Consider the following 20102-nt stretch of genomic DNA (forward strand, 5'->3'; position numbering starts at 1 on the left):
AGTAGGCTGGGGGGAATAAGGAAACAGTGGTGCTGGGCTTTGGATGTTTTGGTGGTGAAGAAAGTACAGTGACTTTGTACATCATGTCTATAAAAGCTAACTGCTGTAACTACATTATCTAAACTTCCCAAAACCACAGCAGTGAAAATAGACAGCACTGGTTCTAATGCAACATTTTGTCATATTTTTATTCCCAAAGCTTACTTTTTATTATATTTGTTAATTACCTGTGATGATACAACAGATAAGACTATATTAGAGAAACCAAAAAAAGGGACTTGTGATGAATTTATAGCTATTTGGTTTTCTGTAGATAATATTAGTTTAGACACGAGGTGTTTCAAGTATGGACAAGGTGAAAAGAACAAGCATACGGTTTTGATCTGACAAGGCTGCAGGGAGAAGATGGGTTTGGAATGCGGAGAAGATTCAGGTATGGCATTTGATAGGAAGGACATCCTATGGGGGAGTGTAGCAATGATAAAGAATAACGCTCCTAAATAGAGCTCTACACATGTCCTCTAGCAGACAGACCTGAGCCTGAGCTCTGCAACAATGTGCACAGAAAGCAGAGATGCATTTACCAGCACACCCACAAAACATGGTGGACAGAAACCAGAGCATCACCACTGAGGTCTGGAGAGCACTGTTGGAAAGGTTGAAGTCTTGGGCAGCCTTTGTTGAGCTAGAAATGATGGTAACTGTGGAATGGAGGAGAGGCAGAAGAGGCAATGGAGGCCGACTGATGATGTGACGTGCCATAGTGAACCCCTCTGTCCTACCAAGGCCCGGAAGGAGCTGGAGCAATAGTACAGTGGGTCAGGTGCTTGACTTCCATGCGGCCAACTCAAGTTTGATCCCAGGATTTTGTTATGGTCCCCCAAGCACCGCCTGGATTATTTCTTCAGTGCAGAGTCAAGAATAAGCCCTGAGCATTGCCAAATGTGACCCCCCCCCCAAACAGACACAAAAGAGAACCATAAATACACATTAGCTAGAATCCCTGGTAGCAGTACAAACTCCTAGACTTTACAAGTTTCTATCATTTTTTTTTATTAATTTAATGGGGAAAAAGAGTCAGCATCTACTTTTAATTTTAAGACATTTCCAGGATATATCATGGTTTCAAACTAGATTAAAATGAGACACTGACTTCAAAAGAAAGCATCATTTGAGGTGCTAAAACCCCACCTCTTCCTCTCATGGATAGAGGAAGCTGAGGCTCAGTGATGTGACTTCACCCCATGTGGTCGCAGGGAACTTTACAATGAATGGATGTGAATCGACTCAAAGCCATATATATAGATGGTTAAGCGTCTTCCTGAGTTCAAGCCTTCTCAAACCTTGCCTGTGGCCCTTCCTTTTAGGGGTAAGAATAACCATGAAAAGGAGTGCCCCGGTGCACCATGTCATTCATGCCAGGAAAGCATTTCGTCTTCAGCATGGGATTAGCACTGCAGGCCTGATGCTTTGATAGGTTCGCCGTTGCCTCCAGCTCTGCCCATCACCATGCGCAGAGGGCATATATTTGTTGATTTACCAGTGACTTTCCATTTTAGATGGGAGGCTTATCAGCATCCAAGGAGATCCCAGAAGACAGGAAGGCCCTCTACTGAGACTCCCTGCACACTTTTGAGCTAACCTTCTCCTCCAGTTAAATCCCTCCTAAAAGCTGCATGGCTGGAAGACTAGACGCCCTCTGCCAGAGAGTCCTTGCAGAGCCGAGTGGTGGAAGCCGGGGACATCCTTAGCACTAAACTCACATCTTTAGCACTAAACTCCTGGCTGTTCTTGCTCAGTTCATCTGAGGCTCCGGAATCCGCATGTTAAAGCTGCATATTCCATCTGAATATCCCACCCCTTGGAGCCACAGCACAGAGCACTCTTCAATAGCATTTTGCAAAGACGTCAGAGTAGCATTGATGTTCTTTGCAACAAATCCAGACCCCAGAGAGTTTTTGAGTCCGAGGCTCGAAAAGTTCAGTCCAGCCCACATTTGCTTCTTACCTGGAAGCCTTTCTCCCCCCTCCCCATCCAAACCAGAAAGAAGCTGTGGAAATGGTCATCTGGTGAGAGTCTGGGGTGCTCAGGAATTTGGGAGGGCTTTTGTTTATTTGGCCTGTTGCGTACAAGCCTGGCGGCTCCTGTGGATTTGTGGCTTTTGCACAGCTTACAAGGCAGGCAACATAAAAAATATATAATTCATGAAGTGACACTGTTTGGAACTCCATTCAGTTTTACAGAACTGGCCATAAACTAGAAACCACAGACATAACATTCATGGAACCAAAGTTACCAACAATAAGAATCACTGCGAGTGGGGGTTGTGGCCAGGGTAAAAGGCCTCTCAGTGGTGTGGACTTCTCGACAAGACCCCCAGAGAAAGAGTGTTTGCCAGGCATGTGCCCATAGTATTAGGAACGTGAGAGTGGGCTGTAGCTTTCCGCCTGAAGTTGGCAACTCTTTGTGTAAGAACACGGGAATTTAGGGGCTGGATCGATAGCACAGTGGGGAGGGTGTTTGCCTTGCACACGGCCGAACCAGGTTCGATTCCCAGCATCCTATATGGTCTCCGAGCACTGCCAGGAGTAATTCCTGAGTGCATGAGCCAGAAGTAACCCCTGTGTATCGCTGGGTGTGACACAAAAAGCAAAAAAAAAAGAAGAAGAAAAAAAGAACACAGGAGTTTTGAGATGCATCTTAAGGGGTCTTGTAAAGGGGTCCTTTGCTTGTCTTGAGAGCCATTTCACATGTGTTAAGGAGTTCATATCCAAGACCTTCCTGCTTCCTGATGCTTTTCCCTGTTCTGGTGGAGGTGTCCTTAGCATCTGGGAAGGAAGAGGAAAGAAAGATTGAGGTGAAAGAGGACATCCTTCTGAACTTCCCCCACTCTCTGGGCTTCAAAAGCTTCTGGAAGGCATCTTCAGGAAAAAAGAAGAGAGGATAGGGATTTCTGTTGGTGCTCCTTGAACAATCAGAGAATGTGAGCAATAGAGAAGGGATGGGGGCAATTTGGGGGGGAGGCTTGAGCTTCCAGAAATCAAATCCAGGGCCTTGCATTTGTAAGGTATAAACTCTGCCACCTGAGTCACTCCCAGACGCAAGCCCTGCGCCCTAATCAACTACTCCTCTCTTACTCCAGCCTTTCCCTCTCTCACCCGTGAACTCTTCCAGGTTCCATGGAGCTCTTCGAGAACACAGCTTGAGTAACATTTCTTTCAGGGGTTGGCAAAACTTGAAAGTTAGGGCAGAAAAACTCAGATTCCTTCCATGGTAAGTTATGTCTGCCACTGGCAGCCCCCAAGTCACGAGTACCCCCGGGGGCATCAAAGGCTTTGGCACTGAGGGGAGTCCAATAGCATCTCACTGCAAGTCGATGTGGACTGTCAGAGATTCCTCAGAACCGTGTCCTGCTTCTGCATCCTTTCCTGCTCTGTGGACTCACGCAGACTCATCTCCATGGTGATGCTCCTATGGTCTCCTGGAGCAGCCTCGGCGAGAGGGAGATGGTGACGCTTGCACACCTGGCTTGGATGTGGGTTTGTTTTCTATCCACAGGTGTTTTCAGAGTCTGGTTCTCACAGTAGAGTTTTCTCAGAGTGAAGCAATGTGTGGCTACTGTAGTTTGAACGAAAGTCTTGGGGGCTTGTTTGCCAGTAGCATTTGGGTTCCTTTTGTGTCTCAAGGCCCCCAATTTATTCTGGGACCCTGGACGCCCACAAGGACCCTCAGTGGGGAGCAAGCCTGCTGGGTCCAGAGTGCATGAAGTGGCCTAGTGCAAGGCACAGGTAGAAGGAAGGAAAGAAGGAAGGAGAGAAGGAAGGAGAGAAGGAGGGAAGAAGGGAGGGAGAGAGGGAGGGAGGAAGGGAGGGAGGAAGGAAGGAAGGAAGGAAGGAAGGAAGGAAGGGAGGGAGGGAGGGAGGGAGGGAGGGAGGGAGGGAGAGAGGAGAAAGAGAGGGAGGAGGGAGAGAGGGAGGGAGGAAGGGAGGGAGGAAGGAAGGAAGGAAGGAAGGAAGGAAGGAAGGGAGGGAGGGAGGGAGGGAGGGAGGGAGGGAGGAAGGGAGAGAGGAGAAAGAGAGGGAGGAGGGAGAGAGGGAGGGAAGGAAGGAAGGGCCTAATGTTCTCTCTGGGTCTGTTTATTCATTTAAGACCAATCATAATATCTATCCACTCCACAGAGACTTGAGAGAATAAAAAGACATATTACAGATAAGCTCTAGTCAAACCCAGGTTAGGTGTCTGGCTGAGTGTCTGGGAGGAGGAATAAAAGAGGGCAGAGCCAGGGAACTGAGTCTGGGATCAGAATAAGTGAGTTTTTCTAACCTGCCTTCTAGGCCTCATACTCATATCTGTCAAACTGGGGGAGAAGGGGCACATAGGAGTGTCACTCCAGTGCTATTCATACTTAAACGTTTTGATAATTGAAACTTTTGGAGAAATGCACAGCTGGTGCCAACAGTGATGCAGCTGGGTATAGAATCATTCACAGGGAGTCAGAAACTAACACAGATGCCCAGAGTCCAGGCCACAGTTTTGGTTCCCCCGCCCCCGACCCAATCTTTCCAAGAAGTGCACTTCCAATATCTGGTGGCAACACATTTCGAGGAAGACCTGCAGGGACAAATCTGTTACACCAAAGTGCGCTGGAGGCTGGGGGCGTGGGGGAGGTGGCAGCAAGTAGTTTGCTGGTATACATTTGAACATCTCACGCAACATCAGCACGTGATACCTCCTGCCTAAATAAACAGTTTGCAGCGCATCATATAAGTTCTGTTAGAAAAGTACTGAAAAGTCCCACACTAACTCAGAGAGGTTGTTATTTTAGAGTGGGTGTATGCCGTATCTTTCAAAGGCACAAGATGAATCCAGGGCTTAGGTTGAGTCTAGTGGACCCAGGCTCAGGTCCCTGCACTGCACGGTCCCCCCAAGCATTGGTGGATGCAACCAAGGAAGCCCCCAGCACCCCCGATAGCCCAAGCAACATCCATCCTTAGATCCTGGCATTGAGAGGCCCAGTTGGCGGAAGAAGCTTCAGAGGGCCTCCGAGTCTCCTGAATACCACTTGGGAAACCCTGGGAAAACTTAAAAGAACTGAGTGCAGACCCTTATCTGAAGATGCTTTGCCCTGCTCTGTATCCATGCCCTGTAGCTGTCGAACATTATTCAAAGAAATAGTGCACATTCTTTTCCAATATGATTGCAAATCCAGCTGCAGGAATTATGGGGATATTTTGTTTTCATGCATTTTTATTGTTTTATTTATTTATTTTAAACTTTCTGCTTTTTATTATTTATTTATTTATTTATTTTAGTGAATCACCGTGAGGTACAGTTACAAAATTATGAACTTTTGTGTTTGCATTTCAGTCATACAGTGATCATTAACCCATCCCTTCACCAGTGCCCATTCTCCTCCACCAATGTTCCCAGTATCCCTCCCACCACCCCCGCCCCATCCCCCACCACTCCACCCTGCCTCTGCGACAAGGCATTCCCTTTTGTTCTCTCTCCTTTTGGGTGTTGTAGTTTGCAATAGAGTATTGAGTGACCATCATGTTCAGTCTATAGTCTACTTTCGGCACACATCTTTCAACCCGAATGGGTCCTCCCAACATTCTCTACTTGGTGGTCCCTTCTCTATCTCAGCTGCCTTTTCCCCCAGCATGTGAGGCCAGTTTCCAAGCTGTGGGGCAGACCTTGTGGCCCTTATCTCTACTACACTTGGGTATTAGTCTCTCATTCTGTTACTTTATGTTCCACAGATGAGTGCAGTCTTTCTATGTCTGTCTCTCTCTTTCTGACTCATTTCATTTAACATGATACTTTCATGTTGATCTACTTATATGTAAATTTCATGACTTCATCCTTTCTAACAGCTGCATAGTATTCCATTGTGTATATGTACCAAAGCTTCTTTAACCAGTCATCTGTTCTTGGTCACTCGGGTTTTTTCCAGATTTTGGCTATTGTAAACAGTGCTGCAATGAACATACAAATGCAGATGTCATTTCTACTATATCTTTTGGCCTCTCCAAAATATATTCCCAGGAGTGGTATTGCTGGGTCAAATGGGAGCTCAATTTCTAATTTTTTTGAGAATCATCCATACTGTTTTCCAAAAGGGCTGAGCCAGTCAGCATTCCCACCAGCAGTGAAGGAGAGTCCCTTTCTCCTTACAACTCTGCCAACACCAGTTTCTTTTGTTCTTTTGGATGTGAGCTAGTCTCTGTGGTGTGAAATGATATCTCATTGTTGTTTTCATCTGCATCTCCCTGATGATTAGTGATGTAGAACATTTTCTCATGTGTCTTTTAGCCATTCGGATTTCTTCTTTGAGAAAATTCCTGTTCATTTCCACCCCCCATTTTCTGGTGGCGTTGGATATTTTCTTCTTGTAGAGTTCAACCAGTTCCTTATATATCCTTGATATCAACCCCTTACCAGATGGGTATTGGGTGAATATCCTTTCCCATTATGCATTTTTAAATAACAAACATTCATCATCATTAAGTGAGAGCTTCTCACGAGACGGATGAGAGAATTGGTTTTTTTTGTTATTGTTTATTTTCTGTGTTGTTTATTTTTGTTATTGTTGTGGAGCTACACCCAGTGGTATTCAGGGGGCTGTGAGTTGCCAGGGATCAAACCCAGGGCCTTGCACTTGCAGAGTTTGTGCTCTACCACAGGAGTTACAGCCCCAGCTCAGGAACGAACATGTGTTTTCAGAGTAACTCACCAATAGCCTAAATGTAATTAGTACCCTTATTGCGAGCGAAAGGAACCAGTAGATGCTCAACCTGCTATTATGCCGGTTACTCAAGAAATCCAGGAGAATGAAGTGTTTTTCTATGAAGCTTCTATGGAAGTGCCTACGTTCTTAAAGAGTCTTCGGGCCATCCAGGAATAAAGTACACACTCATCTTCTGAGGTCATCAGTTCAGAGAGAACATGTGCTCCCCGGCCATTCTGTGCTGTATAAGACAACCAGAAAGCACATTTAGACCAGTTCTTGAGAAGTTTATCCCCCCCGCCTCCCAAGAAATTAAGTTTGGTATTTATACTGGCAGCTCTGCTCTGTTATAGTCTGCACCCCAGCCTGCTTATTTTGGAAAGGCCAATATGCAAACACCATTACGCTCGTTATACCAAACAGGAGACCTAGCTCCCTGTGTATAGGCTCGCACATAAAAATAGAAATGATTCCTATAAAGTTGAATTTCTGCAATCACTGCCAGAGAATAAACCTTTGAGCTTTTCACTGACTGAACTCGAAGATGACCGATTATAATAACTCTTTTACTCAGATGCCTTGATCAGCATTTGGTCAGAAAGCTCGGTGGTAGATGAAAATTGCCCCAGTCTCACAGTTTAGCTCAATAATTGTACTGTGATAATGAGTGTTAAACAGCACAATAGTTCCTTCTTACTGCCAAGAACCAATTGGCGCCCCTTCACTGTGAGAGCAAATAATGGAAGAGACTGACGGACCCTAAAGAAACAATGAATTTCTCATTAAAACAATGCACACAAAAAAGGAAGGATTGTATCAAAATGGTACATGATTGGTTGCTAAGTGAGTGATATAAAAATTGTGTTTTATCTTAAGGGCAAATAACCTCTAAAGCTCCAAATTCATAAAATGTTATTTGCGCATGAAATACTTAAGAAAAACATTATATTAAATAAGTGATTACAAAAGGAAAAAGCAAATTACATGCCATAGAAAATTTGGCATATTCATACTGTGCTATATTTTTCGGACCGGAGCAATAGCACAATGGGTAGGGCATTTGCCTTGCACACGGCCAACCCAGGTTCTATTCCTCCATCCCTCTCGAGAGCCCAGCAAGCTACCGAGAATATCCCGCCTGCATGGCAGAGCCTGGCAAGCTACCCGAGGCATATTCAATATGCCAAAAACAGTAACAACAAGTCTCACAATGGAGACGTTACTGGTGCCTGCTCCAGCAAATCGATGAACAACGGGAGGACAGTGCTACAGTGGTACAGTGCTATATTCTTTAGCTTCAGGCCTTTTGTGACCTGCTGTTATGGGTCTATGCTGAATGAAGAAATCTTTTGATTATCTTTTGTCATTTGTTGTTCAATGTTGATAATTCAAGATGTAAGTAATGTCTTTGAGGGGTTACAGATACTTAAACAGATACTTTTCTTTCTCTCTCTTTTTTTTAATGTACATGAAAGCCACAAGTATTGCTACAATTCTAGATTTGAAATTGATCAGATAAAAAGCTCCAATATTAAAATCAATAATTATTAAAAATTCATTTTTACATGAATTTTGTTATATCTGATCACAAGGCTGTTAAGTCCTTGTCCAAGAATTTATTAAGCTGTTTGTTGCAAATTAACCCTTTTGCAATTTTTTGTTTGTTGAGTTAGTTGGCTTCTATGTTACTTCCCCATCTGCTTTGGTGTGCTCCTGCTGGGATGTCAGTATTGAGGAACTGGGAGGTGTCGCTGGGTCCAGAGACTTCAGGATCTATGATCTGGGCCAGTAAGTTGACATGGTAATAGATATGGGAAATGGGCGTGGCTGCCGGTGTTTCCAGAAACATGGGGGCAGAGGAGAGGAGGCAGTCCACCCTAACTCCGAGAAGACACCAGAGTTCTCAATCTGAGCAATCAGATAGCCGAAATTATTTGCAGTGTGGCGTCTCTGCAGAAACATTTGTGAAGCCATGGAGTGTGTCCCAGGTGTGACGCAGCAATGGACTGTGGGTGTGGCTGCGGGGTGTCAGCAGGACAGGTACTTGGCCTGCCCCTCCCAAGACGCTACGGGGACCATGTAGCCATGAATCTTAGCTGCTGGACATGTATCTATTCAGAGATTTAGTCGAGAATGAGTAGAACAGGGCTGGTGGCTGAGTCGACCTGGTGGTGGCTTTGGGAGGTCAACAGATGTTTCTCATAAGGGCCCCCCAGCCTAACAAAATCATAACTGTTCCATTAGAAAAAATTGGAAGATAGAAGGCATCCACACTGGGAATCCACATTGGATGAAGCAATTTGTTTGCAGATGGTATGACCTTGTTTGCAGGAAATCCCAATGAATATACACATGCACACATACAAACTATTGCACTGCACTATAGCACTGTCGTCCTGTTGTTCATAGATTTGCTCAAGCGGGCACTAGTAACGTCTCCATTGTGAGACTTGTTGTTACTGTGTTTGGCATATTGAACACGCCATGGGTAGCTTTCCAGGCTCTGCCATGCGGGCGGGATGCTCTCGGTAGCTTGCTGGGCTCTCCAAGAGGAACAGAGGAATCGAACTCAGGTCAGCCCTTTGCAAGACACCCTACCGCTGTGCTATTGCTCCAGTCCATTCAAAACTTAAAGCAATATAATTAAGACCCTATGGTATTGACATTAATTAAATCATACAGAAGATGGTATAGATTTAATAATCTGGAAATAACCCTTACATTTATTATTAATAGATTTCAACAAAGGAAGCAAACAGGTCAGTTAAATGGATAAAAGAACATTGTCATATTCTTTCCAGTAAATAAATGAACACGCACTTGCAAAAGAATGAAATTAGAAGCTGATCACAGTCATCCCCGGTAGATTCCTAAAAATCTTATGTTCTACCTTTGTCTCCATAGTAAGGTTTCACTGCAGACAAGGAATGCTATAGGTAAAATGGACTCTTAGACGGCTTCACACACAGGAGATCGAGAAGGCATCCAGATCACCAAAAAGTGATTGCTTTAAATATGAGTCAGAGTTTCTGAGATGGATGGCAGTAATGGTTACATAATAATGAAATGGACTTAATACCACAAATGCACACTTGAATGATGGCAGTGGTACAATGTTTAGGTTTTATTATATATGAAATCACTGTTAATTTTGTTTGTTTGTTTGTTTGGAGGCCAGCCCCGACAGAGCTTGGAGTCCAACCAGAGTCAGCCTCATGCAAAGCAAGCACCCTACTCACAGTACTTTCTCCCAGACCTATGCACAAAATTATTGTATATACTCTTACTCTATACAGACAACAGAAAATTAAGTTGGATCACTCACACAGTGCATAAAGTTACTGAAAATGAACTCAACAAAATTACCTGAAGTGAGTAAAAACCTAAATGGTAGCATTAAAACAAAAAAACTCTCATCAGAAAACATTAAGTGTATAATGCTGACCCTGAATTAAGCCATGGTTTCTTAGCTATTGTACCAAAAACAAAAGTGACCAAAGAAAAATTAGATATATTGGACTCCATCAAGACTAAAACCTTTTATACTTCTATGGACACTTTAGACAATGTTAAAGGCAACTCACAGAACAGGCAAAAATATTTGCATATCATATATTTGCAAATCCAGAGTAAATAAAGAACTCTTTTAAGCCTCAGTAATAAAAAGACAACCTGATTTTAAAATAGGCAAAGGATCTACATGGACATTTCTCCAAAGAAAGTATACAAATGGCCAATATGCACATTTAACATGTCCAACATCATTAGTAATCAAGGAAATACAAATCAAAATCACAAGATACTACTTCACGCATATAAAATTGACTGTAACTTAAAAAGCAGGCAGTAATAAGTGTTGGCAAGGATGCAGAGAAATTGGAGCCCTCCTATATTACTAGTGGGAATATAAAATGGTGCAGCTATATTGAAAACAATTTGGCAGGTCTTCAAAAGGCTTCAACTTAGAGTTGCCCAGATGCTCCAACAATTAGAAGTCCTTAGTTATACTCAAGGTAAATCAAAAGCATATGTTTACATAAAACTAGTACACAGCTATTCAAAATAGCATTATTCATAGTATCCCTCAAATGGAAATAATCTTAATATCCACCAGCCAATGAATTTATAAACAAAATAAGCTATATTCATAACAATACAATATTTTTCAGCCACGTAAGGGAGTAAAATATTGATTCATACCACAAACCTTGCTTGTGTATAAACCTTGAAAGCATGATGCAAAGTGAAAGAAGCAGATATTGTAAGACACATATTATGATTCTGTGTATAATTTACTCAAAGAACATAGATAAGATTGCAAGGGGAAGGAATGATAGTATAGAGGTAGGATGCTTGCCTTACATGCTTCTGACCTGGATTTGATCCAGGCAACCCATATAGTCCCCTTGGACCCGAGACTGGAGTAAGCCCTGAGCATTACTAGATGTGACCCCAAAACAAACAACAACAACATAAAATTGCAAGGGACACAGGTACTGAGGGAAGAGGAAAATGAGTGCTAGTGACTGGAGTTTTTTTCGTGATGAAAACACTTTTTTTTTTCTCTTTGGGTCACATTTGGCAATGCACAGGGTTTACTCCTGGCTCATGCACTCAGGAATTACTCCTTACCGTGCTCAGGGGACCATATGGGATGTTGGGATTTGAACACGGGTCAGCCGCATGCAAGGCAAATGCCCTACCCACTGTGTTATCGCTCCAGTCCCCATCGTGATGAAAACATTTTTATAAATAAGGATTATGGTTGCAGACTTCATGACTATACTAAAATCTTTGAGTTTTACATATCATTTTTGAAATTGATTGTAAGTTATCTTTTAAATACTGTTTTTCCTTTATCACTACAAGCTAATTGTCATAAGTAAGCATAATATAACCTGCAATAAGAATACTAACGTTAAAGTCCATATGTGTATGTGCTTGTGTGCTGTTCCTAAGAAGAAATGAAGGATATTTCATAATCAATATGTTTGGGGGTGGGGTGTCATTGAGGCCACATAGCAGTGCTTGGGGACTATTCCCGGCTCTGTGCTCAGGAGTAACCCTTGGCTTCTCTCTAAGTAACCATATGCGGTGCTGGGAGTCAAGTGCATCAGCAGTAGGCAAGGGAAGAGCTTTCACCTCTCTGCTTTCTCCCTGCCCCCCAAAATGTGATGAAATTTAGGTATCCGTGGAGGAGTGAGCTCAGCGTGTCTCTCAGTCCTGCTGATGAGGCCTTTCCCCCGGGGACTGATCGAAGTATTCATTGTTCTGAAACTGAAGGAAGAATTGTTCGGTCCTGCAGCCCACAGCCTCACCTGTGTCCCGTTCTCTCCCAGGTGCTGCCTTTTCCAAGCCAGGTGGTGTACAACAGAGTGGGCAAGTGTGGAAGCCGGACGGTGGTGTTGCTCCTGAGAATCTTATCGGAGAGGCACGGATTCAATTTGGTTACATCGGACATTCACAATAAAACCAGGCTCACCAAAAGCGAACAGGTTGGTGGTTTGCCCACACCCGAATACTACTTGGCTTCCCTTCCTCTGGTTGGTGGTGCTCACCCTTCCAGAAGCTCTGCATTCCCTGAAAGGATGAGCATCACGGTTGCCATCTGATATGGTTTCCTTGCCAGTGTGGAAGGAAAATTAAGGGAAGGTTTCTGAAGAAAGTCCTTACACTGAGAAGTTGCCCTGAAGGGGACTTTCATGAAGACCAATGAAAATCTGTTTATGTGTCATTGTCTGCTAAGCTCGAAGTAGCAAGGCAAGAATTTCAAATAGTTGCACCACTGAGTTATCATTAACATTGCCATTCGGATAGCAGCAATAAGAAAATGTTATTCTATTTCTCCCTCTGTGTTCTCTCACATGTGCCCTACATTTGTAGGATTACAATCAAGAGAAAATTCTCTCTGGATCAGGAATCTGATTTGTTGGTGGTGGGATGATTACCTTGAGTTTCTAAGGAATTTGGTGCGTTCAGTGGTAGCCAAAGGATTCTCCATTTCCAGGTATAATTCTGCTTTAATACAATTGCGCTATGTAAATAGGCATGCCTATAGTGGAATGAGGGTGCTGTCCTTTGCCAGAAAGCCATTACTATTGACTGGAAGTACCTGACTCATGTGGGAAAAGTTAAGCCCAGTGCTTCTTATCGTATTTCACAAGGCCAAGTTTGTTGCTCTCTCCACTGGATACAGTGAGTGAGACGGATGGCTACCCAATTAAGTCAAGGTTCTCTGAAGAACAGAACCAGCAGGGTGGAGATGTCTGAGAATGTACACTCATGCAGAGTGAGAGATAGATGGATGGGGGGTGGACGGGAGGGTACTTGTGTGGATGGGTGAATGGATGCGGGAGTGAGTGGGTAAGTAGATGGATTTATCATGGAAAAAATGTACTCACAAGATAATGAAGAAGAAATTTCACAATCTGCCATCTGAGAACTAGGAAAGCTATTTGTCTAATTAGCCAGAAAGCAAAGGCCTAAGAATCACTGGAGTCAGATGAAGCCAGTGCTAGTCTGGTTTTTTGATGAGGTAAAATTGTCCCAGCACAGTCAGTGTCAGTGAGTGGGGGAGGGACGGTGAAATTCCTCCACCCTTTCCTTTTCATTCTGTTCAGGCCATCCAGAGACTGGATGGAGTGGTCAATGCCCCCCTCACGGTGAAAGCAGTTATTTTACTGAGTACTACAGCCCCATATCTACATACTTTCACTAAAAACACTCCCCCAAACACATCCAGGAATCATATATCACCCCGGAACCAGTCAAGTAAGAAAAAAATACCTGTTACTATCACCCACATTTGAGAAAGGCCCATGGTTTGCTCGCAGATTGAGACTGTAATTACAAGGTTTACCCTTCCTCCTCACCCCTGAGGTGAACTCTGTAGGGTTCCCTCTGAGAACCCTATGGAGGGAATTCTTAATGGTCTCTCTTATTTTCTTGGGAGCAAGTGGGCACTATTTTAAGATAGTAACGGAGTCCATATAGAGCAAGGTGAAGACAGGCTGCTGAGTGATAAGTGTCTTTCACACTCAGATCCTCAAGATCTTCAAACACTTCTGGAAGCCTCCAATAAAGACAACCTGTGAGTACCCACTCCCCGGAGTCATTAGTCAACAGCAAAATATATATATCAAGACACCGTCACCCCCCCCCGCCCACTTTTGTAGGAGCTGTGGAAGGTTGTGATCAGAAGATCTACTTGGTGATGTTGGTCAGAACATGTTTCTCAATGGCTCATCGGGGAAATGCTTCTTATCCTCTTTCCTGACTGAAGAGCTAATAGGTTGCGACTGGTCATGCCTTTTTCATCCCCAGAAAGAAGCTATAAATAGCCAGTGTTACTGCAAGTTGATGATGATGACTGAATTTGCCTTTCCTTAGAGTCCAATTTGCAGGTCTGCTTACCAGTAGCATGCCTAAACATTCCTATGTGGAGAAAATCAGCTCATTTCTCAAATACATCATTAAATGCAGCTCTTATTTCCCACTGCAGAGAAGTGTACAAAACAACCCAGGATCGAAGGGCTTCCCAGCATCAGACACTTCTAGGTTTAGGAATGCACTAGAAGAGAGAGCACAGCACTTCATAGTAAATGATTTTGTGACATTTTGCACATATTAAACCACTTTAGCCTCTGACGAGGAACAAATGCTAGGAAATAAATGCAGCTTTACTGAGAAGAGAACGGTTTCATGAAAAAAGATGAGTAATACGGTCCTGTGTAACCACTGGGAAATCTAGGAAGGGTTAAAGACAGAGTCCTGGTTTGCGCTCATCTGTTTGGAATGATTGGCTTGTCTGGGAGCCAAAGGAATAGACTAGACAATCCGTAAGGTTCTTTCCAGCCCTGTGATTCTGTGATATATTTATACAACTTCTAGCATAATCTGAGTATAGTGTAGTGGAGACCTTTTTGATTCCTGTGGTCAGCGTGACCTAGAATATATTTCATTACTTAGTTATTCCAGATTCCTATTAAAGTATAAGGCAAGTTTAATAAACTTTGGGAAAGGTACAGATGAGTTTTACAATCAAGTTCATGTTTATATGTAAAAAGAAATGAAGACAACAGGGATTGCCTTTATAGCAAACCAGCTGCCTGTGGCATAAAGGGGAGAAGGCCTTTGGGGCACAAAACCAGGTTTGAAGGAGTTGGGGGAAGTTTAAAGGAACTTGGGTATATGCATTCCTTTTTTTTTTTTATCTTTTTGGGTCACACCCAGCGATGCACAGGGGTCACTCCTGGCTCTGCACTCAGGAATTACCCCTGGCAGTGCTCAGGGGACCATATGGGACGCTGGGAATCGAACCCGGGTCGGCCGCGTGCAAGGCAAACACCCTACCCGCTGTGCCATTGCTCCAGCCCCTGCATTCCTTTTATTGAAAATTAAAAGCATAACATAAGCAGAGACAGAAAATACTATTTAACCTGATATATTTGGGAAATACTACATGAGTTTAAGAGCTCCGTCTTCTTGGTCATTCATTAGTAGGCCCAGGGGAAGGGGTTTAGGAGATGAGTTGAAATTTTATAGCCAGTGATCCTTAACTTTGACCTGGAGAACTGAAAATGTGCTCCTATAAAAGCCTTGTTCTCAGTGAGTAACAAGCCTGCTTCAGGTGTGCTAGGAGGTAAGCTGGGCCCGCGGGCTGACCACCCCTCCAGCCACTATGTGAAATATTTTTTCATGAGAAAATATATTTCCACACTAACTGACTTGCAAATGAACTTTGGAAGAGACCATTTAGAAGATGGGACTGAGCTACACTGCTGAATTCATACATCTCCCCAGAAGCTGATATTTCTCCCCAGAGAGTAATTGTATATATATACACACACACACACACACACACACACACACACACACACACACATGCACACACAGGACTGAATTTTAAAACATCTATTAATGGAACAAGATATTGAAGGACTTAAAGAGGAAAGAGAGCATGAAGACACCAAATGTTACAATGCCTATAAAAATCCTATTACATCTGCCCTTACCGAAATAGAAATACCTTTGGAACTCTTATTTTAAGAATTCCACCTCACAGAAGATCATGGACAGCTGCCGTGGCCAAATGTTGACGCTTTGGGGGGCAAGTAATGCAAACCCACAATGATGTCATTTCCTGTGTGCTCCAAAAACAGACTTACGCTCCTTGGGCATTTTTGAAACATCTCTTGGAAGAAGGAGAGTATGTGCAATTCTAAAGGAGGGAACTTAGTTCTTATAGGACCTGGCTGTGATGTGACCAAGACTCAGAACCGCAGTTTGATCTCTTTCAGAAAATCCCTCTAGTTATAGTAAAGATCTGAGTGCCAGAAGCCAAGCTAAGCCACAGGAATTCCAAGCATTTCATTCTTATTAGAGAAGAGCAAAAAACGTCTCCAGCATGTAGCACTTGGACCAAAGGGATCAGAAAAGCAAACCATTGATATATATATATGTATAAATATATATGCTATGTATATAGCATATATATGCTACTGAGGATTAAAAATTATAAACAGCAACCAGTGCATGCTCATTATTTCTTTGGTTATTTCATTGACTTAAAAACATATGTGTGTGAGTGATTCCCTAGTTATGAGAAAATTAAGGCAACCAGATCTACTTCAGAATAGAAAAGAATGACTATTCGTGTACCTTGACTTGAACTGAGGCCATCCCAAATTGAAAATCCTAACAAATTCTCTTCCAAAGGCACTGGTTTCAGGGCTCGCAAGACCGGTTTGTACCTACACCTTTTGAAGCACACAGCTGCAGTGTCCCACTGGATATTTTGACTTAAGAGTCTTTAAGAAACATTTTTCTTTTTCTTTTTTTCTTTTTGGATCACACCCGGCGATGCACAGGGTTACTCCTGGCTCTGCACTCAGGAATTACCCCTGGCGGTGCTCAGGGGACCATATGGGATGCTGGGAATCGAACCCGGGTCGGCCGCATGCAAGGCAAATGCCCTACCCGCTGTGCTATTGCTCCAGCCCCTTTAAGAAACATTTTTAAAAATGAAGTCCCCCTCACTCTCTTGGTGCCAACAGTGCTAAGAGTCCCTGTCTCCGCCATCATGTAAGCAGTTCCCTAAGTGTGTTTCCAAAAGGCCTCGTCCCCTAAGTTACTAGGGAGAAAAGGAAAAACATATCATGATTACATAAATTGGGAAAGTACTGCCACCCAGATCCCCTGAAGGAATTTTTTTTACAACGATTATATTCACATTTTAGTCTGTGAATTTAAATTCTTTCACTTAAACAAAAATTTAAAAAATCTCTTAGCTGGTTTCCACCTTAGGCATCCCCTCTTGATGTGGGTGGATCTTATTTGCATGCCACAGAACTGGGATTCCAAGTTTGAAAAAGGCTGGACCAGCTTCTGCCCCCTCCTGCTGGTCAGGAGTGCCAGCAAAGGCAGCTGCTCCTTAATAACCCTCCCCTCCGCCCTGACTCCTTCCTAGCAAATTAGCAAAACGTTGACAAGTACTCAAGGGATGGTGATGATAGATCCTCTACCTGTGGGCTCTTGTACTCTGCATGGCTTTAGCCTCTCCGTGGGCAGAGGCTGTAGATCACACCTGCAGAGCGTGGGGGCTACTCCAGGCTCTGTACTCAGGGACTCTGTACCCAGTGCTCAGGACAGTGGATCCAACCGTGGTCAATCACATGAAAGACACAGACCGTAGGCCCTGTAATATCTCTCTATTCTGTAGTCTCTCTCTCTCTCTCTTTATTATTGGAGGTAACACCCTTGACAATATTCTGGCCACACTTGGTGGTACTGAGCAGAAAGGGGGGCGCAGGTAATGCCAGGAATCAGGGATTAAATTTATCCTCATGCATGCTAGGCCTGTGCTCTACCACTTGAACCACATCCCCATCCCTGCTTTTGACTCTTGATCAAAAGCAGTATTCATTCCTTTAGAACATTTAGACACCCCTCTCCCACGGCCCCCACTTAATGCATGTTTTAATAAAATATTGGGCTCTAATACCATGATCCCCAACTACACGCAACTTCGGGGAAAAGAAACTCCCAAGGTAATCCTCAAGCCTATTACTAGTGAAGAATTATGACTCTCTAATTATTAGAAAAATTACCCCTTATTAAAATGAATCTTCTACCAAGTCAGAAAAAAGAAAGTCCTCTTTCCATTGAAAAGGTCTCAGACTTCTGAAGATGAATCCTCTTTGTACAGAAGTCTTATGAGTAGTGTCTCCTGGGAGCTGGCACATTTGTCCCCGGGACCATCCCCTTGCTGGATACATCTTGGCCAAGTGCCTTTCGGAGTGACTCACAGAGGCTCCTAGCCTTAGAATAGGAGGAAGGGTACTCCATAATCCAAGTGGTACCCACACGACCTGGAAATCAGATTGACAAGAGTAGCCCCAGGCCACTTCCAACCATAGGAATTAGTAGTTGGGTCCACCCTTAGTACAAGGTCTCATCTTCGAGTCCTCTGGACAAAGGCTGGGTCTGCTCATAGAAACTCAGGGGACAGAAGAGAAAGGAACAAAGAAGAAACAGCCTGACCCAAATGTGTTTTCTCCTTTCCACCCAACTGTAGCCCTAGATGGAGTTTCCCTACGCTTTACTTGGCCTTGTTCATGCGATGGCGCCCCCTGGTGGAGTTTGTCTTCAATGTGGGCCCAAGACTCGCTGACTACACAGTCTGAGCTGTTGTCTGGTGGGCTGGAAGACCCCCTTCTTTCAGCTGGAGGGACTTGGCCCTAGATGTAGGAACCTGAACTTATACCCTCCCTCCAGCCACAGCTTCAGAGGCTTTAAAGGGACTTGGAGTTCTTCTCTGAGTTCTTCTTTGTATGGCATTGGTATAAGTAAGGGGAAAAAAACAGATTTTCTTTTATTTAAGATGTTTTGCAAATATATAGGGCATCAAGTTTGTGAGTGATTCGGGAATTCAGACCAGTGAAGGGTCAATGCCAGGAAGAAGACAGGAGCAAAATCTTCTACTTGCTCACAGGGCCTTCTGCTCTAGCCTGCCTGACAGGTGGGAAACAAAGATTTATCAAGTACTTCCTGGCATTTCTTTTGTATGATCAATCCTGTTTGATTCCACCACTACTGCCTTTTAAAAAGCCTTTATCCTATCTCATTCTCAGATCCTCTATGATTTAGTTTCTTCCCTTGAACACCATCCATAAAATTATTTCTTCCTTTTGAGCCTGTCCAAGTACTTTCTGTTATTGTTATACTGTGCTCTTCTTTCTCACCTAGAGCTTTAAAATCATCCTCTCAGAGGGCTTCATGCTTTTACTTTGGGGTATTGCGAAATGGCTTTTCCACGTCTTGTACCTGTCTGCTTTTTGGCACAACTCCCGAAAGGTAGAACATGATAGCCCTGTCAACCCTCTTTATCCTCCAGTGTTATTTTGGTAAGCAGACCCTACCTTCCATCTTAGGAAGTTTTGTGAGACTCCAAAGATAGGGGAACTGCCAATGAGTGACAGAGAGCAGGAGTGGAAGTATCAGACAGACTCCTCTTCATTTCCTGTTCGCTTTCTGTCTCCCTCGCCAAGCTTCCATCTCTCATTCTTACTAGTGTTCTTCACTTTCCACAATTAGTTTCTGATCTTGAAGAAAATAAAAAGCTCAGAGAGATAGTGCAAGGGTTAAGGTGCTTGCCCTGCTTCCCAAGGATCCCACTCAGTCTCCAACATCACCGGGGGTCATTCAGGGATAGGAATAACCCCTGAGTACTGCTGCGTATGGCCACACCCCACTTGCAAATCCATTCGGGCTACAGATGGTCCCAGGGACAAATGTCAAATTCTGTTCTATGATTCCTTTCTAGTGTCGCCTACTGCCTGTGGAGTCTATGCCGACCTCTGTCCCACTGAATTTCTGTCCATTTTGCTTTGTTTTTAATCTGAGGCACCTCACGATTTACAATGCCATTAATGACAGGGTTCCTTACACATGGTTTCCCCCCATCATATCCCCCACCAGAGTGTCCACTGCCCCACCACCATTGTCCCAAGGACTCTCAACCCTCAACCATCTCAACTCTCAACCACCCGCTCCCTACCCTCAATAAACCCACAGAGCTCACTGGTAGTGGGCTTGGGCCAGTTGTTTTTCCTTTACTGTGTTTCTTTACATCCCACATACAAGCGAAATCATTCTGTGTCTGCCCTCTCCTTCTTCCCGGCTTCCCTCCGAGTAGCAGGAACTGGTATGCTGGTGTATCTCCAGACACGCTCCCGATCTGTCCACATAGCAAACAGCTGCATGATTTCATCTTGACTTACAGCACAGTAGTATTCCATTGTATAACACACACTGCAGTGAATCCAGTCCTCGGGTTGTGCCCAAGTTTTGATTCTTGTCAGTGAATGAGTAA

At 43.8% G+C, this 20102-nt stretch overlaps 1 protein-coding gene across 1 annotated transcript in view; it reads left to right on the forward strand.

The window, feature by feature from the left end:
* Positions 1-20102, forward strand: part of UST (uronyl 2-sulfotransferase) — a 379487-nt gene that overhangs the window by 208151 nt on the left and 151234 nt on the right. The window contains exon 3 of the mRNA XM_004609057.2: positions 12070-12225. Within this exon, the coding sequence (XP_004609114.2) occupies positions 12070-12225 (156 nt within the window). The remainder of the gene's footprint in view (positions 1-12069; positions 12226-20102) is intronic.

The sequence above is a fragment of the Sorex araneus genome, chromosome 4, assembly GCF_027595985.1.
Source record: "Sorex araneus isolate mSorAra2 chromosome 4, mSorAra2.pri, whole genome shotgun sequence".
NCBI lineage: Eukaryota > Metazoa > Chordata > Mammalia > Eulipotyphla > Soricidae > Sorex > Sorex araneus.